The sequence below is a fragment of the Simochromis diagramma genome, unplaced genomic scaffold (genome assembly GCF_900408965.1).
Source record: "Simochromis diagramma unplaced genomic scaffold, fSimDia1.1 OVJJ01000352.1, whole genome shotgun sequence".
In the NCBI taxonomy this organism is placed as follows: domain Eukaryota; kingdom Metazoa; phylum Chordata; class Actinopteri; order Cichliformes; family Cichlidae; genus Simochromis; species Simochromis diagramma.
Window position 1 is genome coordinate 1,081,969 of NW_024386759.1, and position 26,608 is coordinate 1,108,576.

General features: G+C 45.7%; 1 protein-coding gene across 14 annotated transcripts in view; it reads right to left on the reverse strand.

Moving 5' to 3' along the window:
* The window catches only part of LOC120731893 (calcium-dependent secretion activator 1), a 324,336-nt gene that overhangs the window by 89,588 nt on the left and 208,140 nt on the right, over nucleotides 1–26,608 (reverse strand). For 7 of the 14 annotated variants that reach the window (XM_040029354.1, XM_040029310.1, XM_040029241.1 and 4 more), the window contains 4 exons: nucleotides 15,379–15,534; nucleotides 13,628–13,796; nucleotides 9,076–9,150; nucleotides 8,547–8,630 (listed from right to left, as the gene is read on the reverse strand). In XM_040029354.1, the coding sequence (XP_039885288.1) occupies nucleotides 8,547–8,630; nucleotides 9,076–9,150; nucleotides 13,628–13,796; nucleotides 15,379–15,534 (484 nt within the window). The remainder of the gene's footprint in view (nucleotides 1–8,546; nucleotides 8,631–9,075; nucleotides 9,151–13,627; nucleotides 13,797–15,378; nucleotides 15,535–26,608) is intronic. The other 7 variants (XM_040029299.1, XM_040029260.1, XM_040029319.1 and 4 more) reach the window with 1 other exon arrangement.

The window sequence follows — 26,608 nt, forward strand, 5'->3', positions numbered from 1 at the left end:
GTCAAAGAAAAGCGTCTAGACTTCTTTAAGTTGCTTGAAGACGTTTCACCTCTCATCCGAGAAGCTTCTTCAGTTCTAAGGTCAAATGGTGGGGAGTCCCAGATTTAAACCTAGTGGGAGTTTCCCCCCACAGAGGGACAAAAGGACCCCCTGATGATCCTCTAATCGCCTGAGCCAAGGTGTGAAACTGGGTGTGGGTCCCAATCAGCCAGGGTTTCGGGTGAGCTCATTGTGAAACCTGGCCCCACCCTATCATGCGAATTCCTGAGATCAGATGGCCCAGGATGTGAGTGGGTGTTAAGGCATCTGGGGAGGGAACTCAAAACTGGATTATAGATGGCAGAGAGTTGGTGTCGTAAACAGAGTTGAGTGGTGTTTGGTCTCTCCAATGTAGAGGTCTGGGCATTCCTCGCTGCACTGTACAGCATACACCACATTGTTAAGTCTGTGTTTTGGAGTTTTGTCTTTCGGGTGAACCAGTTTTTGTCTGAGCGTGTTGCTGGGTCTGAAATGCACCGGGATGTCATGCTTGGAGAAATCTCTCCTGAGTTTTCTGGGCTGCCCCGGACTCTGTGGGGCCGGGTGGTGCTGCTGTGGGCCCCGGTCTGCATTAGCCTGGGCCCCCTTGCCCTGGTGGGTTCCAGAGTGTGGGGGTGTCTACTGCCCTACCCTCAATTTTAAATGCATATAGACACTGAGGGTTTTCGGGAGGAGACGTGCTGCTCTCTGGCAGGAAGCACCATGCCCTCGTTCTGTTAACCGTCGGGGCTGGGGGGCTGGGAGGAGGTGCTGGCCATCGGATTGGGGTCTGGGATGCGGGGCCTCCCTGCTACTGCAGATACGGAGGCGGTCTGCTTTCCTCCACCCCAGACAGAAGGGTTACATCTCCTGGGTCTGGGTACGGTTTGCCCCTCTGGGGGCAGGGGTACCCGGACCTGGGATATAGAGTATGTTTGGGGAGTGTGAATGTGTGTACAGTGTTCTATTTATATCTGTCTGGAGGTGGGAATGCACGTTTGTGTCTGCGTGCGCCTGTTCGTCTGTGTCTATATGTCAACTTGGGTCTTAGACTCCACCTCTCTGGGAATATCTCAGGCTCTTCGAGGTATGGAGGCCTATCTCCCCTCACCACAGGAGGTCTGTCTCCCCTCACCACACTCCCTGCCGGTGGCTGATGCCCTCAGACATTGGTGTGTTGGTGGTTCTTCGTGTCTGGGGCTGGGCGCTCATGTACAGTGGGGCAAAAAAGTATTTAGTCAGCCACCGATTGTGCAAGTTCCCCCACCTAAAATGATGACAGAGGTCAGTAATTTGCACCAGAGGTACACTTCAACTGTGAGAGACAGAATGTGAAAAAAAAATCCATGAATCCACATGGTAGGATTTGTAAAGAATTTATTCGTAAATCAGGGTGGAAAATAAGTATTTGGTCAATAACAAAAATACAACTCAATACTTTGTAACATAACCTTTGTTGGCAATAACAGAGGTCAAACGTTTACTATAGGTCTTTACCAGGTTTGCACACACAGTAGCTGGTATTTTGGCCCATTCCTCCATGCAGATCTTCTCGAGAGCAGTGATGTTTTGGGGCTGTCGCCGAGCAACACGGACTTTCAACTCCCGCCACAGATTTTCTATGGGGTTGAGGTCTGGAGACTGGCTAGGCCACTCCAGGACTTTCAAATGCTTCTTACGGAGCCACTCCTTTGTTGCCCGGGTGGTGTGTTTTGGATCATTGTCATGTTGGAAGACCCAGCCTCGTTTCATCTTCAAAGTTCTCACTGATGGAAAGAGGTTTTGGCTCAAAATCTCACGATACATGGCCCCATTCATTCTGTCCTTAACATGGATCAGTTGTCCTGTCCCCTTGGCAGAAAAACAGCCCCATAGCATGATGTTTCCACCCCCATGCTTCACAGTAGGTATGGTGTTCTTGGGATGCAACTCAGTATTCTTCTTCCTCCAAACACGACGAGTTGAGTTTATACCAAAAAGTTCTACTTTGGTTTCATCTGACCACATGACATTCTCCCAATCCTCTGCTGTATCATCCATGTGCTCTCTGGCAAACTTCAGACGGGCCTGGACATGCACTGGCTTCAGCAGCGGAACACGTCTGGCACTGCGGGATTTGATTCCCTGCCGTTGTAGTGTGTTACTGATGGTGACCTTTGTTACTTTGGTCCCAGCTCTCTGCAGGTCATTCACCAGGTCCCCCCGTGTGGTTCTGGGATCTTTGCTCACCGTTCTCATGATCATTTTGACCCCACGGGATGAGATCTTGCGTGGAGCCCCAGATCGAGGGAGATTATCAGTGGTCTTGTATGTCTTCCATTTTCTGATGATTGCTCCCACAGTTGATTTTTTCACACCAAGCTGCTTGCCTATTGTAGATTCACTCTTCCCAGTCTGGTGCAGGTCTACAATACTTTTCCTGGTGTCCTTCGAAAGCTCTTTGGTCTTGGCCATGGCGGCGTTTGGAGTCTGACTGTTTGAGGCTGTGGACAGGTGTCTTTTATACAGATGATGAGTTCAAACAGGTGCCATTCATACAGGTAACGAGTGGGGGACAGAAAAGCTTCTTACAGAAGACGTTACAGGTCTGTGGGAGCCAGAGATTTTCCTTGTTTGAGGTGACCAAATACTTATTTTCCACCCTAATTTACCATGTGGATTCATGGATTTTTTTTTCACATTCTGTCTCTCACAGTTGAAGTGTACCTCCGGTGCAAATTACTGACCTCTGTCATCATTTTAAGTGGGGGAACTTGCACAATCGGTGGCTGACTAAATACTTTTTTGCCCCACTGTATGTACCGACTCACTCCTGGTGGCCGATTGGCGGGGCCTGGCACCTGTGGCCCGGCTGGACCCCTTCCGGGGGGTGGGATGCCCTCAGACCTCTGGCCTCTGGGCCTGAGGCCCGGTCCTCTCTGGCACAGCTGGCTGCCGGCAGAGCCCGCGGGCACGTCACTGCAACCCCCTCTGGCCTCTGCTCCGTAGCTGCTGGGTGACCTCTTATTTGGGGCTCTCCTCAGCTCTTCGCAGGAGGGTGGCATAGTTGCCCCCCCTGGTGGTCCTCCTTGGGTCCTATTCTGGGGCCTCTGGATGTCTGGGCCTGGATCTCCTCCATACCTTCTTCATGCCCTGGGGGACGGGGCTATGACTCCCCACACTCCCTAGCAGATCGTTACATGGAGAAACCTTTTGAATACAAGCATGCTGATCCACACAGGTGTGCACACAGGTGTACACACGGGTGTTCACGGACACAAACTACACCTTTCTTGGCTGCTGCCTCAAAGCACATTGTGCGCTGTCGATCTTGCGTACTGCACAATAACATGTAATATTTAGTATCTACTGTTATCTACTGTTAGCTAGTTTATTGTGATGGTGCTGTTTTTATTATGTTGCTCTTTCTTGTTTGTTTTCTCTTCTGTTTTTTCTTATCTCCATACAGGTGATCCAGGTGTTGTGTTTGTTTTTCCTTTTTTTTTTCTTTCTTCCCCCCTTCTCACCGTCTCTTCTCCCCTCTATTTTTCTTTCTCTCCCTCTCTTTCTTTCATTCTTTCTCCCTGTCCTATCCCCCAGTCATGTCTGTCCCGTCTGTAACAACCGAAAACCAAATAAAATAAATACATAATCATAATAAAGGTCAATCAAATGGACCAATATGGCAAGGCCATGATGATCCAATTGGTAAAGTAATTCTGCTTGGCATCTTTCTTGGCCTTCAGACAACAATTTTGATGGCTAAAGATCCAAACGGGACAGGCAAAAAAACAAAAAAACATCACAGTTCAACACCAGTTCAATCAGATTCAGGACTGGGTTCAGGACTTTGACTAGGCCACTCCAAAGTCTTCATTTTGTTTTTCTTAAGCATTTCAGAGGTGGACTTGCTGGTGTGTTTTGGATCATTGTCCTGCTGCAGAACGCAAGTGCACTTTAGGTTGATGTCACATTCTCCTTCAGGATGTTTGGGTAGACAGCAGAATTCACGGTTCCATTTACCATAGTAAGTCTTCCAGGTCCTGAGGCAGCAAAACAGAACCAGTCCATCATAGTAAGACAACCATATTTTACTGTTCGTATGCTGTTCCTTGTCTCAAATGCTGTCTTACTTTTATACCAGGTGTAATGGGGACACATCAACATGTTTTCTGGAAAAATGATACGAGTCTTTGTATTGCTTTTGGCTTTCACTTTGGAACCTTTTTTGCCCAGTTTCTTTATTATAGAATAGAATAGAATAGAATAGAATTCAACTTTATTGTCATTGCACATGCACAGGTACAGGGCAACGAAATGCAGTTTGCATCCATCCAGAAGTGCTTTAGTGATATAGATATATTACAATATATATTAGCAATAATATAGATATGTGAGTATATTACAGAAATGGGTCTATTATGGTATGTTATAATGTACACAGTATGAAGTATGTTGTGAATATTCTATAACTATAAGTATGTACAGGCTGTAGTGAGTACAAGCTATGTACAGGCTATGAACAGGATATAAATATGAAAAACTATACAGAATATGAAATAAATAACTTTACAGAATTTGAGATATACAGCTATACAGAATGGTTATTTATGGTGGAGTCATGAACACTGAACACTGACCTTAACTGAGGCAAGTGAAGTCTGCAGTTCTTTGGATGTTGTTATGGGGTCGTTTGTGACCTCTTGAATGAGTCATCACTTTGCTTCCGGTTAATTTTGGTCGACCGGGCCGCTCCTGGGAAAGTTCACCACTGTTCCATGTTTTCTTCATTTATAAATAAAGGGTCTCTCTGTGGTTCGCTGATGTCCCGCAGCTCTAGAAATGGCTTTAAATCTTTTTAATACTGAGAGATCTCAATTACTTTGTTTTTCATTTGTTCCTGAATTTCCTTGGATTGTGGCATGATGTCTGGCTCTTGAGGATCTCTTGGTGTACTCCACTTTGTCAGACCTTTTCTATTTAATCCAAAGTTTTAGGTCCAATTATCTAGCTCTTGAGCATTGCCGCAATCTAAAAATTCCAACAGTGCCTGAAAGCATCAACTCTGTGCTTTTTCAGTGATATTAGGGTGATTATGGTAATCCCAGGCAGGTCGACACATCAGAATCTAAGCAAATACAGAAAACAACAAAGCAAACAGCAAAATAAAAATAAATAAAAATAAAACTCCAAATATCCGAAAAAATGCCTGTTGTCTGTACAGCCCCACCACATTCGTTCACTCTCTCTTCTCTAAAACAACTTTCATTTTCACAGGGCTGCTGTGACATCATACCTCAGGTGACTCTAATGTCACTGAAAAGCACAGAGCCACTGCTTTCAGGAACCGCTGGAATTCTTTTAACTCTTTAAAGGTTAAATGATATCGTTAAAATATTTGGTGGGGGTAGGTTTAGGTTTTTTTCTCCCTAATCATATACACTTTCATTTAGAAACTGCATTTCAAGTTTACTTGTATTATAATTGTCTAGTAGTTATTTTTTTATTTGATGACCTGAAATATTTAAGTGCGACAAACATGCAAAAGAATACAAAATCAGGAAGGGACAAACTTTTTTTCACAACACTGTATAGTTTGTTTTTTTCTGAAAAGGAAACTCTTTGAGGTTTTAAGTTGAGCACACCATTATAATGTAATATGATGTAATTGATGTAGTGCAGTGGAAATATATCATACAGGAAACCACTAGAAGGCCATATATATATATATATATATACATATATATACACACACACACACACACACACACACACACACCCAGCACGCCCCTGCGGGCGGTTTATCCTTCAAGCTCGGGTCCTCTACCAGAGGCCTGGGAGCTTGAGGGTCCTGCGCAGTATCTTAGCTGTTCCCAGGACTGCGCTCTTCTGGACAGAGATCTCCGATGTTATTCCCGGGATCTGCTGGAGCCACTCGCCTAGCTTGGGAGTCACCGCACCTAGTACTCCGATTACCACGGGGACCACCGTTACCTTCACCCTCCAGTTTGTCTACCACCACTATGTCCGGTTGGTTAGCCACCACCATTTTGTCCGTCTGTATCTGGAAGTCCCACAGGACTATATATATATATATATATATATATATATATATATATATATATATATATGGCTAGACCCCCAAGTCCCGAGGTCAAAATGGGAGATGCCCCCAAGGGTGGTGGAGAATGACCGAGCTAAGATCCTGTGGGACTTCCAGATACAGACGGACAAAATGGTGGTGGCTAACCAACCGGACATAGTGGTGGTAGACAAACAGAAGAAGACGGCCGTAGTGATCGATGTAGCAGTTCCGAATGACAGCAATATCAGGAAGAAGGAACACGAGAAGCTGGAGAAATACCAAGGGCTCAGAGAAGAGCTCGAGAGGATGTGGAGGGTGAAGGTAACGGTGGTCCCCGTGGTAATCGGAGCACTAGGTGCGGTGACTCCCAAGCTAGGCGAGTGGCTCCAGCAGATCCTGGGAACAACATCGGAGATCTCTGTCCAGAAGAGCGCAGTCCTGGGAACAGCTAAGATACTGCGCAGGACCCTCAAGCTCCCAGGCCTCTGGTAGAGGACCCGAGCTTGAAGGATAAACCGCCCGCAGGGGCGTGCTGGGTGTTTATACATATATACACTCAACAAAAATATAAACGCAACACCTTTGTTACTGCTCCCATTCCCCATGGGATGGACGTAGAGACCTAAAATTCATTCCAGATACACAATATAACCATCCCTCCCAAACAGTGGTCACAAATCAGTCCAAATGTGTGGTAGTGGGCACATCTGTTATATATCGTTGCACCCCTAATATATATATATATATATATATTAGGGGTGCAACGATACACAAAATTCACGGTTCGGTTCGATACTTTGGTGTCACGGTTCGATATTTTTTCGATACAAAAAAATGTTCATGCCTTTTTAATTTGTCATTTATTAAAATTATAAATATATATTTTAACTCAAAAGTACAGTTTTTAAATTTAACCCTAACCCTTGTGCGTGTTTTTTATTTTGACAGCGAATGCGCACCTGCGGACCACTTATGTGCAGCCCTGGTTATTTAGCTCGTCATATTGCAGCCACAGAAATTCTTTTGTCCATGAAACCATAAAGCTGCACTTTCTTTTTGCCTTATAGTCTGATTTGTCATAACTTCTCCGTTTTGTGGTAAGCTTTTCTTTGGCTGTCACTTCTTCACCCTGACCTGTCTTATTTGGCTCAGCAGAACTAAAATATATATCCTGCTGCTTTTACACACGCACTCACATAAGCTCAGCGATTCTCTGCGCGATCAACCTCTCACATGTTTAAGCTTGCTGCGGGAGATTTCACTTGTCATGTTTGCATAGTAAGCTAACGATTAATAAGACGATGTCAGAGGAATTGGTGCACAAATTATCATCACTCACAGATCAGTGCTGTCGCTCTCTATACACAGTTCACACGATTGCAAAGTGAAAGCAAAAAACAAGCGCAAATTCAAACGCGATTTCAATATGTCACATATTGACAGTGGCTCACCGATGCCAATGACATAATTACCCAGCTACATTTCTGAAAGAATGCAAAAGCATTGACATATATTTTTCCTTCCTACAATAGCCCGACGGGCAGGGAAGAGATAGATTTTGGTAGCCCGACTGAAAAAATCGCTAGCTCCAGGACGTCGGGCTAGCGATATTGCAAGCCCTGTATCTGATTGAGGAATCACTCATCTTTGGAAAAGAGAGTTTATTACAGAGAAATGTCTCTTTCCAAAATAAAAGCTATACTATCCGCTTCTTCTGGGCTATATTCTCAGCAGCATAAGGAGAATCATGTGCTAACAGCTGTCTAAATGACTCGGCTAAAGTTAGTAGCATGCTTGCTTTTTTTTGTCTGCTTCCACTTGTCTTTGCACTAGGATGATGTCGGCGTAAATGTGCAGTCATATTCGTTGTGTTCCCACTAGTGCTTTCAGGTTAATCTCGTTGAAATGACCTTAACGCCACAACACGGCAAATCTCCGTTAACGAGCTACCGCCGATCGCTCCGTGCATGGGGCTAGACGGCAAACACGTTAACGAGCTAACTGCGCTAACACACTAGTTCACACCAATGTAATTGAGCATTGCATGGCACATCCAACATACTGTTTTACTTTAGTCCATGACTCGCTTACCTTCAGGGTCATACGTCACATGAAAACCAAAATAATTCCAAACGCCAGATCTGAATGTTGCAAGTAGAGCTTAACTTCTGTCTCGCTAGCTTGCCTTGCGCTCTTCCTTCTGACTATGCTGTCTGTGTTGAGCGCTCAGTGGATCTGCGCTCGACAGTGCAGCCTAGGCGGAGTAGTCGAACACAGATTCACTGAGCGCTCAACACAGACAGCATCGTCAGAAGGAAAGTTGATAAAATAAATTACAAATGTTGTATTGTTCGATACATATGCGTACCGAACCGAAAGCACTGTATCGAACGGTTCAATATCGATACGAATATCGTTGCACCCCTAATATATATATATATATATACACACATGTACTACTTACTGTGAACGACAGGAAAGAAGAGAAGAGTGTTCCCTCATCATATCTGGAAAGCTTGGTTAACACACTCTCTAGAATGACGACAAACTAGGAAAGAAGAGAGGAAAAAGAAGCCTCAGAGAAATGACTTTACATTTGGGAACATAAGCTATCACAAATTGTGAGTCGTATATAAAATTGGATTCTTGTCGTTATCATCTCATCTCATTAAGTCTTCATGGTGCTTTTGAATTTTTCGTGTCTTTTAGTGACTTCTTTAGCCTCAGACTAAAGAGCTAACTTGGATGAGTGATGAAACATCTCTTCCATTGAAAATCCTATGTCCAGATGAGTGATGATTTCTTTACCGGGATGGCTAACCATGCATTCATACATTTAAATGAAATTGTAATAGTTTAAAATGAGCCTTTTTGTTATATTATGTCTCTCTGTAGTTGTTTTGAATGCCTGGTTTAGGTCTTATTGCTGTCATTTGTTTGTCTTTTCAACAAGAACTGAAACCATGCTAGGAACATGTAGTGTACTTTTGTACCTTAGCTACTAGCAGAGTAATCATCTCCTTCACCGTCTCCTCAATTAGATTGTTGATTTGGGAGTGATATTGCCTCTGCAGAAGAATAAGAGGAAGAAAAAAATGTTAGACTGTTCACCCTCAGTAGATTACACTTGGTAACCTCTGTTTGACATCAGCCACTGAAAAGAAACACTGGAAGTTTTTACACTAAATAGTATTTAATTATTAATTTGCCGTGTCATAGTTATTATATATAGCATGAGCTGCAGATATTTTTAAGACTGGACTGCCTGCCTGTTCAGGAGTGAAAATAAATTTTTCATAGCATGTCATCTCTAAAACCTGTGTGATATTCTTCTCATGAAAGTGAATTTTAAAAAAATACTCCTGTCCAAAACTTTCAGTAAATCCAGCATCTTTTGAATGTCAAAAGAAGGCTTTCAGCCGCTGCACATGAGTAAATCTAGCTCCAACCTATCAAGGTATATTTTGTACAGCCTGGTCTTGTTTATATGACCTGCAAACAAAACAAACCAACAAAAAAAAAACCATGTATGAAAACATTGAGGTGAATTAAGATTTTGCAGGATTTTGGAGTCTATCATCTCAATATTGTAGTTTCAAAATGCAGACATCCAGCTTCACACTGTTGGGTGACTAGTGTAAGGTCGTTCAAATTCTGTTCAAATTCCGTGTTAGGTTGTTTCTGAACAACCTAACGATTTTCTCTCATGTCAGAGTGAAAGTTTGGGTTTTCTTTGAAACCTTGGCAAAGTGGTGATACATCCAAAGAACTAGTACTTACATACAATTGTTTGAATTGGTGGTCTTCAGTCTTTTAGAAGCAACTTCAAGAGACCTGTAAATCTACAAGACTGACGTCTTTGGACTTTACGATTGTACCAAGTACTATAAATCCTTATGGTGGCAAAGAAAAACTACCAGTTGTCAGTTAGTCATGATCACTAATAAGAAGTGAATAGTCCTGGACCTTCAAGTCAAGTTAAAATACACTGTAGAACATTTAGCTCTATCTATTAAAAGATTTAAGCTCCAAATTACCATGACATTCAAACTTTTGACCTCAAGTGTATCCAAGATTTAAATTGTATGATGTCCAATATGACTCCTCCTTGAATCGCTACCTTATCGTGGTGGAGGGGTTTGTGTGTCCCAGGGATCCCAGGGGCTATGTTGTCTGGGGGCTTTTGCCCCCTGGTAGGGTCTCCCATGACAAACTGGTCCCGGGTGAGGGACCAGACAAAGAGCGATTCAGAAGACCCCCATGAAGAGAATATCGAGGGAACAGTTTACCCTGCCCGGGATAGGGTTACCGGGGCCCCGCCCTGGAGCCAGACCCGGGGAGGGTGCCCGAGGGCGAGCGTCTGGTGGCCGGGCCTTAGTCCATGGGGCCCGGCCGGGCACAGCCCGAAGAGGAGACATGGGCCCATCCTCCCGCAGGCCCACCACCCGCAGGAGGCGCCATAGGGGTCGGGTGCATTGTGAGCTGGGTGGCGGCCAGGAGCGGAGGCCCTGGCGGACCGACCCCCGGCTGCCAAGACTGGCAATAGGGACATGGAATGTCACCTCTCTGGTGGGGAAGGAGCCTGAGTTGGTGCGTGAGGTTGAGAGGTACCGGCTAGATATAGTTGGGCTCACCTTTACGCATTGTCTGGGCTCTGGAACCAGTCTCCTGGAGAGGGGCTGGACTCTGTCTCAGTCTGGAGTTGCCCCTGGTGAGAGGCGGCGGGCTGGGGTGGGTATTCTTATATCCCCTCGGCTTGCTGCCGGTACGTTGGGGTTTTTTCCCGGTGGACGAGAGGGTTTGCTCCCTGCGCCTTAGGGTCGGGGAACGGGTCCTGACTGTCATCTGCGCTTATGCGCCGGGTGGCAGTTCGGAGTACCCAGCCTTCTTAGAGTCCCTGGGGGGGGTGCTGGAAGGTGCTCCACCTGGAGACTCTGTTGTCCTGCTGGGAGACTTCAATGCTCACGTGGGGTAACGACAGCGAGACCTGGAGGGGCGTGATTGGGAGGAACGGCCTCCCTGATCTGAACCCGAGCGGTGTTTTGTTATTGGACTTCTGTGCTAATCACAGTTTGGCCATAACGAACACCCTGTTCGAACATAAGAGTGTTCATAAGTGCACGTGGCACCAGGATGCTCTAGGCCGTAGGTCGATGATCGATTTTGTAATCGTATCACCAGACCTGCGACCATATGTTCTGGACACTCGGGTAAAGAGAGGGGCTGAGCTGTCAACTGATCACCACCTGGTGGTGAGTTGGATCAGGTGGCGGGGGAGGACGCTGGACAGACCTGGTGCACCTAAACGCGTAGTGAGGGTGTGCTGGGAACGTCTAGCAGAGGCCCCAGTCCGCGAGATCTTCAACGCACACCTCCGGCAGAGCTTCAACAGCATTCCGAGGGAGACTGGGGACATTGAGTCCGAATGGACCATGTTCAGCGTCTCCATTGCCGAAGCTGCTGCATTGAGCTGCGGCCGCAAGGTGGTTGGTGCCTGCCGTGGTGGTAATCCCCGAACCAAATGGTGGACACCAGAGGTGAAGGGAGCCACCAGGCTGAAGAAGGAGGCCTATCGGGCTTGGTTAGCCTGTGGGACTCCGGAGGCAGCCGACAGGTATCGACAGGCCAAGCGGAATGCGGCTCGGGCAGTGGCTGAAGCAAAAACTCGGGTGGGGGAGGAGTTCGGGGAGGCCATGGAAAAAGACTTTCGGACTGCCTCGAAGAGATTCTGGCAAACCGTCAGGCGTCTCAGGAGGGGAAAGCGGTGCTCTACCTGCGCTGTGTATAGTGCTGGCGGAGCGCTGTTGCCGTCGACTGAGAAAATTGTCGGGCGGTGGAAGGAATACTTCGAGGACCTCCTTAATCCCACTGACACGTCTTCCGAGGAGGAAGCAGAGTCTGGGGATGAGGGGAATGACCCGCCAATTTCCGGGGGCGAGGTCACTGAGGCAGTTAAACAACTCCTTGGTGGCAGAGCCCCTGGTGTTGATGAGGTCCGCCCCGAGTTCCTGAAGGCGCTGGACGTTGTAGGGCTGTCTTGGTTGACACGTCTCTGCAATGTTGCGTGGAGATCAGGGGCAGTGCCTGTGGACTGGCAGACCGGGGTGGTGGTCCCCATCTTTAAGAAGGGGGACCGGAGGGTGTGTTCCAACTACAGGGGGATCACACTCCTCAGCCTCCCTGGGAAAGTCTATGCCAGGGTGCTGGAGAGGAGAGTTCGTCCGCTAGTCGAACCTCGGATACAGGAGGAACAATGCGGTTTTCGTCCTGGTCGCGGAACACTGGACCAGCTCTTTATCCTCTCCAGGATACTTGAGGGTGCATGGGAGTTTGCCCAACCAGTCTACATGTGTTTTGTGGACCTGGAGAAGGCATTCGACCGTGTCCCTCGGGGTGTCCTGTGGGAGGTGTTGCGGGAGTATGGGGTGTCTGGCCCATTGCTACGGGCCATTCAATCCCTATACAACCGTTGCAAGAGCTTGGTTCGCATTGCCGGCAATAAGTCGGACTCGTTCCCGGTGGGTGATGGGCTCCGCCAGGGCTGCCCTTTGTCTCCGGTTCTGTTCATAATTTTTATGGACAGGATTTCTAGGCGCAGCCAAGTGGCGGAGGGCTTTCGCTTTGGTGGCCTCAGAATCTCATCTCTGATTTTTGCGGATGATGTGGTTCTGTTGGCTTCATCGGGTGAGGGCCTCCAGCTCGCACTGGAGCGGTTCGCAGCCGAGTGTGACGCAGCGGGAATGAGGATCAGCACCTCCAAATCTGAGGCCATGGTTCTCAGCCGGAAAAGGGTGGAGTGCCCACTCCGGGTCGGGGATGAGTTCCTGCCCCAAGTGGAGGAGTTCAAGTATCTCGGGGTCTTGTTCGCGAGAGATGGGAGAAGGGAGCCGGAGATCGACAGACGGATTGGGGCTGCGGCTGCAGTAATGCGGACGCTGCACCGGTCAGTCGTGGTGAAGAGGGAGCTGAGTGTAAAAGCGAAGCTCTCAATTTACCGGTCGATCTACGTCCCTACCCTCACCTATGGCCACGAGCTGTGGGTAGTGACCGAAAGAACGAGATCGCGGATACAAGCGGCGGAAATGAGCTTCCTTCGAAGGGTGGCTGGCCTCTCCCTTAGAGATAGGGTGAGAAGTTCGGCCATCCGGGAGGGGCTCAGAGTAGAGCAGCTGCTGCTCCACATCGAAAGGAGCCAGCTGAGGTGGTTCGGGCATCTGGCAAGGATGCCCCCTGGGCGCCTCCTGGGCGAGGTGTTCCAGGCATGTCCCACCGGGAGGAGGCCCCGGGGCAGACCCAGGACACGCTGGAGAGATTATATCTCTCGGCTGGCCTGGGAACGCCTTGGTATTCCCCCGGACAAGCTGGAGGAGGTGGCTGGGGAGAGGGAGGTCTGGACCTCTTTGCTTAGGCTGCTACCCCCGCGACCCGACCTCGGATAAGCGGATGAAGATGGATGGATGGATGTCCAATATGAATCATTTTAAACTGGAGGGAAATCCACTCTGAAAGCAAGTGCGTTTACGGGAGATATTTAGTATTTCCTACCTCCTGCCCCAGGTCCATGGCACACAGCTTGGCTGACTGGACCTTGGCGTCCACCATGACATTGAACATGGTGCAGATGGATTGAGGTACTCGGAAGTCTGTGGTCCGGCTGCTCCTCTGAAGCTTGGCCTCAAAGGCTGTCCTTGTCCTAGTGAAGGAATTTTCCAGGCTATAGCCATTTAGAAGTGTGACCCAATAATGACCCAAAGTAACAATTATATCGGAAATCTAATCATATGAACATGAAAATAGCCCAGTTACAGAAGTATTTTTACTTTTTCTGACTACCTTTTAGTACATTTGTTCAGTTATTAAAAAAAGAAAAACTTTTCTCACTCATTTCTTTTATATTTTTCCCTCTCTTCCTCTCCCCTGACACAAAGTATAGTTCCCTAAAACTGTAATAGTAATTCTTCAAACATGTATGTAGTCATGTATGGGCAGAAATCTGTGCCATCAGAAACTGAATTTGAATCGAATTGAATCTGAATTGTAACTTGAATAAATGCTTTTACAAACTGAATATGAATTAGCCTAATTTGAAATTCAATTTATTGGTCTGAAAATGATCATCACTAAATTAAAATTGAATTTTATATTTTGGAAATGAATTCATTTGCTTTGCTTTGAAACTGTATTTTATGCTTTAAAAATTTTAGCTCTCGAATAATTTCAGATTCACTTTTCATTCATAAAAAACGAATTAAGCATGCGCTCAGTACCCTAAGAATTATTATGGTAGTTAAACACAGTGATAGTTGTATATCATATTATATCAATTCAAACAGAGGTGATCCAGTAATGCTGCACTAATGAATTAGACCAACTATTCACTTTAGCTAAAGTTATTAAGTTAGCTAAAGAGTTGGGATGCTGTGTAAGATATAAATAAAGCTAAAATACAAAGGTTTGGACACTGTTTTGCATGTTTCCCTACTGTAGGGGTCTCTGCAAGCATACAGAGGGGGTACTCTGAGAGGGTACAAGATGACAACTTTGGAATTCTACTAGAAACAGTCGATCATATTTGTTTGTCAAAGCTGAATTCAGGGCAAACTAGGCTAAATTAGTGTTCTTAGCTAGCAGCTACAATAAGCATAAAAGTTACTGTACGGCTCTCATTTGTTAACATGACGCTTGTTCTTATACATGTAATACATTTATTACCAACCTGAGAGTTTTTCCGCTGGTCATTCGACATGACGAATGACTTCTGAAGTCTTAATTCAGCTCAAGATGCTGTAGATTCCCGTCAGTAACACTTTCGGTCCGCTAGTAAAACGTAGTTCTATTAATCTGCGCTCGATTACTCTCGAACCGGAACCAGATGTTAGTCCCAAAAAACTGAATTTTGGAACTGAAATTGAATTGTAAAACTGAAACTGAATGGTGAGAAGTGAATCTGAAATTATTCGAGAGCTAAAATTTTTAAAGCATAAAATACAGTTTCAAAGCAAATGAATTCATTTTCAAAATATAAAATTCAATTTCAATTTAGTGATGATCATTTTCAAACCAATATATTAAATTTCAAATTAGGCTAATTCAAATTTAGTTTTAAAAAGCATTTATTGAAGTTACAATTCAGATTCAATCTGAGCAATTCAAATTCGAATTTAACTTATTCAAATTCAGTTTCTGATGACACAGATTACTGCCCATAGTCATGTTGCAAACCCATTTTCAATTCAAATATCACTACTACAATATATACACTACAACTGTTTTCTAGCACTCACACCTCATCTTACCGTTTGACACAGGATTCTATCATGTCACTAGACATCAGCTTCAGTCGGGTCTCAAGGTGTTTTCCAAACTCTTCTTCTGGCCAGTGGAGATCTCTGATGAATGTCTGCAAAGCATCAAGCTTCCAGAAGAGATCTTCTGATGTCCCTGAGCCATTACTGTAGAAAAATTAAACACATTTTTAGACATTATGTGTATGTTCATGCAAACAAAATAAAAGACAAAAATCACTTTTATGGTGACTTCATTTACAATTCATTTACAATGCATAAAATAGTAATAAGACAAAAGACTTATCATGCCTTGTATGTCTGTGGTCATAACTGCGTAAATTTGGGGTTCAAACTCAAAGCATTTTTGGGCTAATTTCAAGAACATAGTAAAGGACATTAATTATGACTTTGAAGTGATTTAAAACCAGGTTTTCCAGAACTAATGAAATCCTCAATTTTCTGATGACAAAAGGGCCTTTTTTAGGGGAAAGCAAGGACTGCTTGGACCAGGATGAGCAGCACTCCCACTTATCACTGACCACATTATTAACTTGGTAAAGCCAAGTACATCATATTTGATACACAAGCTTTTGTGAGTTTTTGACACTTGTACATGATTAGTGTGATTCTCCAATATGTGCCTTTCTGTTGATTGTATATATTTCTTATGTTTGTTATTTATCCCTGCTGTCTTACTATTTACATTTTACTCCTGCACAGTCGGTGTAGAGCACAATAATGGGCTATTCTATTCTATTCCAAATGAGAAAACCCAAGGGCGATCGTGGCTCAAAGAGTTGGCAGTTTGTCTTGTAACCGGAAGGTTGCCAGTTCGAGCCCCGGTCGTTGTGTTCTTGGGCAAGACACTTCACCTGCCGCCTGCTGGTGTTAGCCAGAGGGGCCGATGGTGTGATATGGCAGAGCTTCTGTCAGTCTGCCCCAGGGCAGCTGTGGCTACAACTGTAGCTGCCTCCACCAGTGTGTGAATGTGAGAGTGAATGAATAGTGGAATTGTAAAGCATTTTGAGGACCCCAAAAAGCGCCATATAAATGCAATTTATTATTATTACATAACCAGTACTTACACAAGCTAAGTTATTTGTATTTAATTCTAAGTATATGTGGTGTAGTCCAGCATTTATTTTGTAATCTGTGCTAAATTATGATTATTTGGGTTTTTTCTTTGGCACGTCTTGTTGTGTGCGGTGAACACCACTCTCATTCCATTTTCTGTCTACAACAACTTCTTAACCATCAGCAGATGATGTATGCCGATATTTGGCCAATTTACTGTTAGTCTTTGGGAGGACTGCATGCAGTCTCGGTTTAGCTGTTTGACTATTCCTTTTCTGGCACTTATTGGACTTTTTTTTTGACTGAGAATCCACTGTTTCATATCAGGCCAAATAGTAAACTAACTAGAGTAGACAGATTCAAAGATCTAGATCCAGGCAAGCAGATGTAACAGTAAATGTTAAGATGCTGGTGTTTCAGCCTTTAGCAGAAAACCTCATCTTGTAAATCCTAAATGCTGAAGTGTACACAGCAGCTATTCTTAGAACATATTTTTCCACACTGAATAGACCTTGCATCTGTGGTATACCTAATGTAGAACAGGGAAAATAGTATAAATCCATCCATCCATTTTCTTCAGCTTATCTGAGGCTGGGTGGGAACAGCAAGCTAAGCAGAGAGACCCTGACCCTCTTCTCCACAGCCACCTCCCCTAGCTTATTAAATTGAATGTGCCCGTATCACTTCAACTTTCTCCTTTTGATATTGAGGAGTAGCAGCTCTGCTTGAATGACTGAACTCTGACTGAAGACTGATCACTAAGGGAGATAGGGTAGTCACACTATGCCATGACATTTACATGAACATGGCTCTGGGACTATATAAAACCCAAGCATCAGCAACAAACTATTTTTATGCAATTCTAAACATGTGGGGGTTTTTGGGGGGTGGGGTGGGAGTGGGAGTGAAAGACTTGCTAACTATGAAGTGAAGATTGAGATGCAACTCTCAGCACTTTTTTATAGGGCTGGTATTTTTGAATGTGTATCCACAAGATCCCAGATGTGGGAATAAAGATGGATGTGCTGCAGTGACAGCGTCACACTCTGCAGGATTCTGCGCCATATGAAGTAGGTTTCACACGTTTGAAATCCGTTGTCAGTGCAGACAACTTATAGCTTAATTTTTCAAAGTGCTATTGATGATGTGTGAATAGTATATTGTTACATCTAGGTCTTTTAATGGTAGCACTAACATGGCATATTAATAGAAAACCTGAATGGGTGGTGAAAATACATTAAAGTTGCACTTTAGTTATGCTGTCCTAACCACTCCTGAGGCCAAAAAATTCTGCCAGCTTACTACATTCATTACTACATGCAGACAAGAAAATACTAGCATCAAAAAGAAAACCACTACACAGTTATGTGCTTTGTTGATGGACATTGCTTCCCACAAGGCAGCACACAGATGTAATGATGAGGAAAGCACAGGGAGAGACTGCTTTCATTTTGCAACTATCTGTGAAATGGAATAATGACTACTTTCCTGACCACCATGTTTTGTTTTTCACTCTTACCACATGTAAACAACTGCTCAAAAGTTTTACAACACCCCAATTTTTCCAGTTATTTATTGCAATTCAAGTCGTTCAAGTCCAATGAACAGCTTGAAATCGTACAAAGGTAAGTGGTGAAGTGCCAGAGGTAAAAAAAAAAAAAAAAAGGTAAGGTTACTCAAAACTGAACGTACATTTCAGAATAATACAAAAAAGCCTTTTTCAGTAAACACAAAATAGGTTAACAATTTAAATTGTTCTGTAGCAATGGAGGTTGATCAAGCCTTGGAAGCTGCTGCTAATTCCTACATATATTGGCACTGGACACTTTCATAGACACAACTTGCTACAGAATTGACCCCCTCATGCTTTTCAGAACAACATTAATTGTTTACAGCATAGTTTGTTATATATTGATATGATCATGTCCAGAGATGGGCGATAATCTGATCACTTTTTTCAAGTAACGAGTAAAGTAAGGGATTACTATTGCAAAAACAGTAATTAGATTACCGTTACTTTCCCGTAGGAACGCTGTGTTGCTGCATTACTAAAACTGTGATTGTTTTGCGAGAATGTCTCATGTAAGCGAGTGCGCTGTTGGTGACAACAGCTGTGTGCAGATCAACAATGTTTAATATATCAAGTGCAGGAGAGAGTATGAGCGTGCAGCGTTTAAAGCGTGGAAGTACTGACCTTACTTTGAGTTTGATTCCATAAAAAGTGACAAAAACATTAGTGTCCGCTGTGTGTGGGAAGAAAACTTCTTTTTACAGCGAAAAAAAACCCCTAAACAAGCACCGAGTGCGCAACAACTTAATGGGAAATTCACAGAGAAACTCGCGGATTCTTCAACTGACCGCGGCACACCTGCACCAGGGTAAACCTCCGCCTACCGCAGTCCTGCTTTACAGGTGAAAATAGAGCAACAGGACCGCTGAGTCTTTGACTTTTATTTATTTTCTGCTGTGTTTTACTTGCATCTATTTGAAAGACTGAGTGTAAACACAAAAAATATTTTATTTTATGTGCTGGAATGTGCAGAAAATAGGTTTAAATATTAAACAAATTTCTTCCAGTCAGAGAATGGTGCATATAATTAAATCTTTGCTTGATGCATAAAGTTAAAAGATTAAAACTAATAAAACAAGTTTTAAAAAGAGACTTTTCCATTTGATTACATTCTGTATGATGGATTATGTAGAAAAAGTAGAATTGGGCTGAAAGATCTATCGCTTTATCACCTATTCAGGTTGTAAATCGTGTTTTTAAAAAGTAACTAAGTAATTAATTACTTTTGAAAATAAGTAATCAGTAAAGTAACAGGATTACTTTTTGGGGGAAGTAATCAGTAATTAGTTACTGATTACTTTTTTCAAGTAACTTGACCAACACTGATCACGTCGCACGTCACAGATTTGTCGCCGCACAGCCATGAGGCACATGTCCTGTTCTACCACATTCCAAACACGCTCATTTGGACTGAAATCTGGTGACTGTGGAGGCCATTTCAGTACAGTGAACTCATTATCTTTTTCTGTGTGATACTGATCACCCTAGTAGAGCATTTCACTCGCAGAATGCAGGCTCACTTTTGGTTCCTAGCATATTTAAAAGTAAAATGGGAGGCAAAGCCTTCAGCTTCCAGGCCCCTCTTTTGTGGAAACAGCTTCCAGTTTGGATTGGGAAGACAGACATCCTCTCTGCTTTTAAGATTAGGCTTAAAAAACTTTTCTATTTAACAAAGCATGTGAGTCCACTGTCAGAGGCCATTTCGGTACTGTGATGAGCTCTGAAACCTGACTGAAACTCTTCAGTACTCCTAAGTACTGCTTGGCTCCTCAATCTGTAGCGCCATCATCTCCTTGCAATGGGTTGGCTGAAGGGGTTGATGCATATGCATCCACAGTGGTGGGGACAGTGGATCACTTTGGTATATTCTGTACTCCTGAGCTGGAGAACTCAGGAGTGGACCATCACCTCACAACATGGATACTGGACTACCTCACCTACCGACCACAGTATGCGAGACCTCAGGGCTGTGTGTCGGACAGGGTCGTCTGCAGTACGGGGGCCCTACAGGGAACAGTTCTGGCTCCGTTCCTCTTCACCATCTACACTGCAGACTTCTCCCACAACTCCACCCAGTGCTTCCTGCAGAAGTTCTCTGATGACTCTGCAATAGTCGGCCTCATCACTGATAGGGGACGACAAGGAGTACAGAGGACTGACCCAAGACTTTGTGGACTGGTGCCAGCAGAACTACCTAAGAATCAACACTTGAACAACCAAGGAGATGGTGGTAGACTTCCACAGGCACAAACATCCTCCACTGAACCACTGAACATCCAAGGTATGGACATTGAGACTGTGGACAGCTACAGGTACCTTGGTGTTCATCTGAACAATAAACTGGACTGACTCATAACTCAGACGCCCTCTACTGGAAAGGGCAGAGCAGGCTGTACCTGCTGCAGAGACTCAGGTCTTTTGGCGTGAAGGGCCCACTCCTGAAGACCTTCTATGACTCTGTGGTGGCCTCAGCCATCTTTTAAGGTGTAGACCACACCTTAAAAGATGGCTGAGGCCGCTGGGGCGGCAGCATCTCTGCTGGGGACAGGAAGAGACTGAACAGGCTGATCAGAAGGGCCAGCTCTGTTCTGCCCTCTGGACCCAGTGGAGGTGGTGAGTGACAGGAAAATGGTGGCTATGCTGTCATCCCTGTTGGACAATATCTCCCACCCCATGCAGGAGACTGTGACAGCACTGAGTAGCTCCTTCAGTGGCTGCGGCACCCACGGTGTGGGACGGAGAGATTTCGCAGGTCTTTCCTTCATACTGCTGTCAGAGTCTACAACATGGTCTCTGCAGACACACGTGCAAACAGACACACACATATCCAATATACCATGGTAGCCTTTGTCTAGTCTCCCTTAAGTGCAATATTACTAAGTGCAATTTTTCTGATGCAACATAGTATTTTATTCTATGAAAGAAATGTTATGCGATGAAAGTTATGCATGCAAAATTAACTTTGTGCAGTGCCAAGCATTTCAGCAGTGTGAGACATTAAGAACAGCTCAGGCTATTCCTAATGTCTTGATATACTTCTCTCTCTCAACCAGTAGCTGGCACTTTGACCATCTAGTGTTGTTTCTAATATCCATACACGCAATGGCGGTCCTAGCCTGTATGGTGCCCTGGGCAAACAAGGGGGCCGAATACTTTTGCAAGCCACTGTATCTCTCTCTCTCTCTCTCTCTCTATATATATATATATATATATATATATAGAGAGAGAGAGAGAGAGAGAGAGAGTACATGTGCACATGGAATGCAAACAGCTAACAAACAACCATTATAATTTGTTATACAATGAGAACAGGCCTAATCAACAATTGACAATGACTAATTAATATTGTGCTGAACACAGTCCAAAAGATTCAGTAAGCTACATCAGTGTCTACTGTTTACTATCATAGCCAAGTGACTAATAAACATAAACAGAAATTTTCACTATCCCTACTAACTAATGTTATGTTGTTGTGTCTCTGTTGTGGTCAGTGCTATCCTCTCTGCTATTGCATGCTGGGGCATCAGGTTGAGGGTCACAGATGCCAACAGACTAAATAAACTGATCCACGTGGCCAGTAATGTGTTGGGGATGGAGCTGGACTCCGTTAGGGTGGTGTCTGAGAAGCAGATGTTGTCCAAGATGAGGACAATCATGGATAATACCTCACACCCACTCCATGACATACTGGCTAAACTGAGATTACCAAAAAGCACCACTGAACGACACAGGAAATCATTCCTCCCTGTGGCCATCTCACTGTACAGCTCCTCCGTGTAATACACTGTAAAAACTGCAATAGTTACACCCTTTTTACACACGCTCTTTTCTACTCTGGAATGTTTTTGACGTTGCTAGCTGGCAGTCTTTTCAAGCGATGTTGAAATTTCCACATTCCAACACTTCAAATGCTTCAGGAGCTGTCGGCTCAGCGCAGCATCAGCACCACGGATACATCCGTAGACTCGAGACAGAATTCATAATGTGTTTTTGGGACTTTCAGGTGTTTGGACCAATGTTTTCTTTTCTGATCAAACCAGAAAGGTTTGTCAGCTGGATTTGTCTCACATTAACTGGCTGGACACAGAGGACATCGAAATGCAGCTGATTGAACTGAAAAGCTCGACTCTGTGGGGTCAAAGTTTGCAGAACTACGAACGCAGCTGGAATCCACAGCTGTGCGTGTTCATGGAGCTGCATTTTCACCTGCTGGACATCACTACCTGACAAGTTTAACTGTCTTCAGAACATTGCAGAGGCCTTATTGACAGTGTTTGGCTCTACATGTCTGTGAGAGCAGATTTTCTCTCACATGAGTCCTCAGGTAGCCTCTGAATGCTGGACACTGGGAGACCTGAGTCTCTGAGTGGGAGACCAGAGATCACATTAACATGTGTATCCCTGTATTAACAAACATGCCATATTGGCCCAGTTTATTTTTCTTATCATTGTTGTGAGGAGACCATAAATAGCATTTGCATTTTCTGTTGTTCAGTTCATTTGCTGTTATGGATAAAAAGTCTTTTTTGTTTCCAAACAGCTGATAACTATTCGCTGATAGCTGCCAACATCTGCGAACAAATATAATTCTAAAAAATTGTTCTATATAGTGTGTAACTGTTAATATAGAGCGTTATTAAATTTATTGCTAAGGCAATCATATGGCACACTGACCTCTGAGGAAATTTTAGATGGCACTCATCATCAGAAAGGTTGCCGACCCCTGGTTTGGAGTTTAGTTTGTTATTGTTACTATTTTTACCATTCTTGGAGAAACTGTAACCCACATAATTTCCTTAAGGATTAATCAAGCATTCTGATTGTGTTTGTTTCAGGATACATGACCTGCCATTATCCAATCACACATCTGCTTATCTTTTGCTCGTTTCTCCTCCTCTTCTTTTCTCTTTTTTCTAATCTGAGCACCTGATGGCTTTGAACTTTTCTCGTTCTTCTTCCATTGGTTTTAATTTTGCACTCCAGTATGAAAACCCATCCCCCAACCCGAGGATCACCACAACATAACCTAATAGACCTACACGTTAGTTCACAGATTTGCTTTGTCTAGGGTTTATTTCTGGGATTTTGCACAATCCAGGATTCCAATCATGAACACATAATGTCCTTGGATTTACAACATTATGAATGAAATGTGCTCTATTTGGAAGCAGCCCCCCCTCTCCTTTCGACAGGTTGTGTGTGAGACTTTAAATCATCAAACTGTAAATTATAAACTTTAAATTGTTATTGGTCCCTTTACCCGAGTCCTAAAGTGTATATTTATTTTCTTACTCTTCTTATATTTATTGTTTGTTTACTTGCACTGCTGTAACTGGATCCTCGTTGTCTCATCTCTCTATACACTGTACTGTATATAGTGGAAATGACAATAAAGTTTACTTTGACTTCAGCAGCGAGCAGGCGCACCGATGGCTCCCACACTCACTTTTCACGTATAGAATTTAAAAAAAAACATTGGTGCAAATTATAAGTCTGTATCATAATGTCTGGTGTTTGTTGGTTTGTTTTTATTTTGTTTTATTTTGCGAGTTGGTTATTAGATGGTGCTCCAGCCAGCCAGAGAATCCCCCTCCGCCCCGCCATCTCCTTCCTGTGCCACAAGCAGCAGGCAAACGGAGGGCGCCCTTACTCCCAGCAAATGGCCATAAGAACACCGATCGGTGCCTATGCCATCCCCAAAATGCGCTGGCATGATGTCGGGGCAGCATGAGTATGAGCAACTTTTTTTTGCCAATACCCATGATGCCACCCCCACCGCTTGTATCCGCGATCTCGTTCTTTCGGTCACTACCCACAGCTCGTGGCCATAGGTGAGGGTAGGGACGTAGATCGACCTGTAAATTGAGAGCTTCGCTTTTACACTCAGCTCCCTCTTCACCACGACGGACCGGTGCAGCGTCCGCATTACTGCAGCTGCAGCCCCAATCCATCTGTCGATCTCCGGCTCCCTTCTCCCATCACTCGCGAGCAAGACCCCGAGATACTTGAACTCCTCCACTTGGGGCAGGAACTCATCCCCGACCCGGAGTGGGCACTCCACCCTTTTCCGGCTGAGAACCACGGCCTCAGATTTGGAGGTGCTGATCCTCATTCCCGCTGCTTCACACTCGGCTGCGAACCGTTCCAGTGCGAGCTGGAGGCCCCCACCCGATGAAGCCAACAGAACCACATCATCCACAAAAAGCAGAGATGAGATTCTGAGGCCACCAAAGTGAAAGCCCTCCGCCACTTGGCTGCGCCTAGAAATCCTGTCCATAAAAATTATGAACAGAACCGGTGACAAAGGGCAGCCCTGGCGGAGCCCATCACCCACCGGGAACGAGTTCGACTTATTACCGGCAATGCGAACCAAGCTCTTGCAACGGTTGTATAGGGATCGAATGGCCCGTAGCAATGGGCCAGACACCCTATACTCCCGCAACACCTCCCACAGGACACCCCGAGGGACACGGTCGAATGCCTTCTCCAAGTCCACAAAACACATGTAGACTGGTTGGGCAAACTCCCATGCACCCTCAAGTATCCTCGAGAGGATAAAGAGCTGGTCCAGTGTTCCGCGACCAGGACGAAAACCGCATTGTTCCTGCTGTATCCGAGGTTCGACTAGCGGACGAACTCTCCTTTCCAGCACCCCGGCATAGACTTTCCCAGGGAGGTTGAGGAGTGTGATCCCCCTGTAGTTGGAACACACCCTCTGGTCTCCCTTCTTAAAGATGGGGACCACCACCTGCCAGTCCAGGGGTACTGCCCCTGATCTCCATGCAACATTGTAGAGGCGTGTCAACCAGGACAGCCCTACAACGTCCAGAGCCTTCAGGAACTCGGGGCGGACCTCATCAACACCAGGGGCCCTGCCACCAAGGAGTTGTTTGACTGCCTCAGTGACCTCGTCCCCGGAAATTGGCGGGTCACTCCCCTTATTCCCAGACTCTGCTTCCTCCTCGGAAGACATGTCAGTGGGATTAAGGAGGTCCTCGAAGTATTCCTTCCACCGCCTGACAATTTTCTCAGTCGACGTCAACAGCGCGCCGCCAGCACTATACGCAGTGCAGGTAGAGCACCGCTTTCCCCTCCTGAGACGCCTGACGGTTTGCCAGAATCTCTTCGAGGCAGTCTGAAAGTCTTTTTCCATGGCATCCCCGAACTCCTCCCACACCCGAGTTTTTGCTTCAGCCACTGCCCGAGCCGCATTCCGCTTGGCCTGTCGATACCTGTCGGCTGCCTCCGGAGTCCCACAGGCTAACCAAGCCCGATAGGACTCCTTCTTCAGCCTGGTGGCTCCCTTCACCTCTGGTGTCCACCATTTGGTTCGGGGATTACCACCACGGCAGGCACCAACCACCTTGCGGCCGCAGCACAATGCAGCAGCTTCGGCAATGGAGACGCTGAACATGGTCCATTTGGACTCAATGTCCCCAGTCTCCCTTGGAATGCTGTTGAAGCTCTGCCGGAGGTGTGCGTTGAAGATCTCACGGACGGGGGCCTCTGCTAGACGTTCCCAGCACACCCTCACTACACGTTTAGGTGCACCGGGTCTGTCCAGCGTCCTCCCCCGCCACCTGATCCAACTCACCACCAGGTGGTGATCAGTTGACAGCTCAGCCCCTCTCTTTACCCGAGTGGCCAGAACATATGGTCGCAGGTCTGGTGATACGATTACAAAATCGATCATCGACCTAGGTTAACACGACCTATGTTCAAACAAGGTGTTTGTTATGGCCAAACTGTGATTTGCACAGAAGTCCAATAACAAAACACTGCTCGGGTTCCGATCAGGGAGGCCGTACCTCCCAATCACGCCCCTCCAGGTCTCGCTGTCGTTACCCACGTGAGCATTGAAGTCTCCCAGCAGGACAACAGAGTCTCCAGGTGGAGCACCTTCCAGCACCCCCCGCCCCCCCAGGGACTCTAAGAAGGCTGGGTACTCTGAACTGCCACTCGGCGCATAAGTGCAGATGACAATCAGGACCCGTTCCCCGACCCTAAGGCGCAGGGAACAAACCCTCTCATCCATCGGGAAAAACCCCAACGTACCGGCAGCAAGTCGAGGGGATATTAGAATACCCACCCCAGCCCGCCGCCTCTCACCAGGGGCAACTCCAGACTGAGACAGAGTCCAGCCCCTCTCCAGGAGACTGGTTCCAGAGCTCAAGCCATGCGTAGAGGTGAGCCCGACTATATCTAGCCGGTACCTCTCAACCTCACGCACTTACTCAGGCTCCTTCCCCACCAGAGAGGTGACATTCCATGTCCCTATTGCCAGTCTTGGCAGCCGGGGATCAGTCCGCCAGGGCCTCCGCTCCTGGCCGCCACCCGGCACACAATGCACCCGACCCCTATGGCGCCTCCTGCGGGTGGTGGGCCTGCGGGAGGATGGGCCCATGTCTCCTCTTCGGGCTGTGCCCGGCCGGGCCCCATGGACTAAGGCCCGGCCACCAGACGCTCGCCCTCGGGCACCCTCCCCGGGCCTGGCTCCAGGGCGGGGCTTCGGTAACCCTATCCCGGGCAGGGTAAAACTGTTCCCTCGATGTTCTCTTCATAAGGGTCTTCACCTGAAATCTACTTAACAGATTT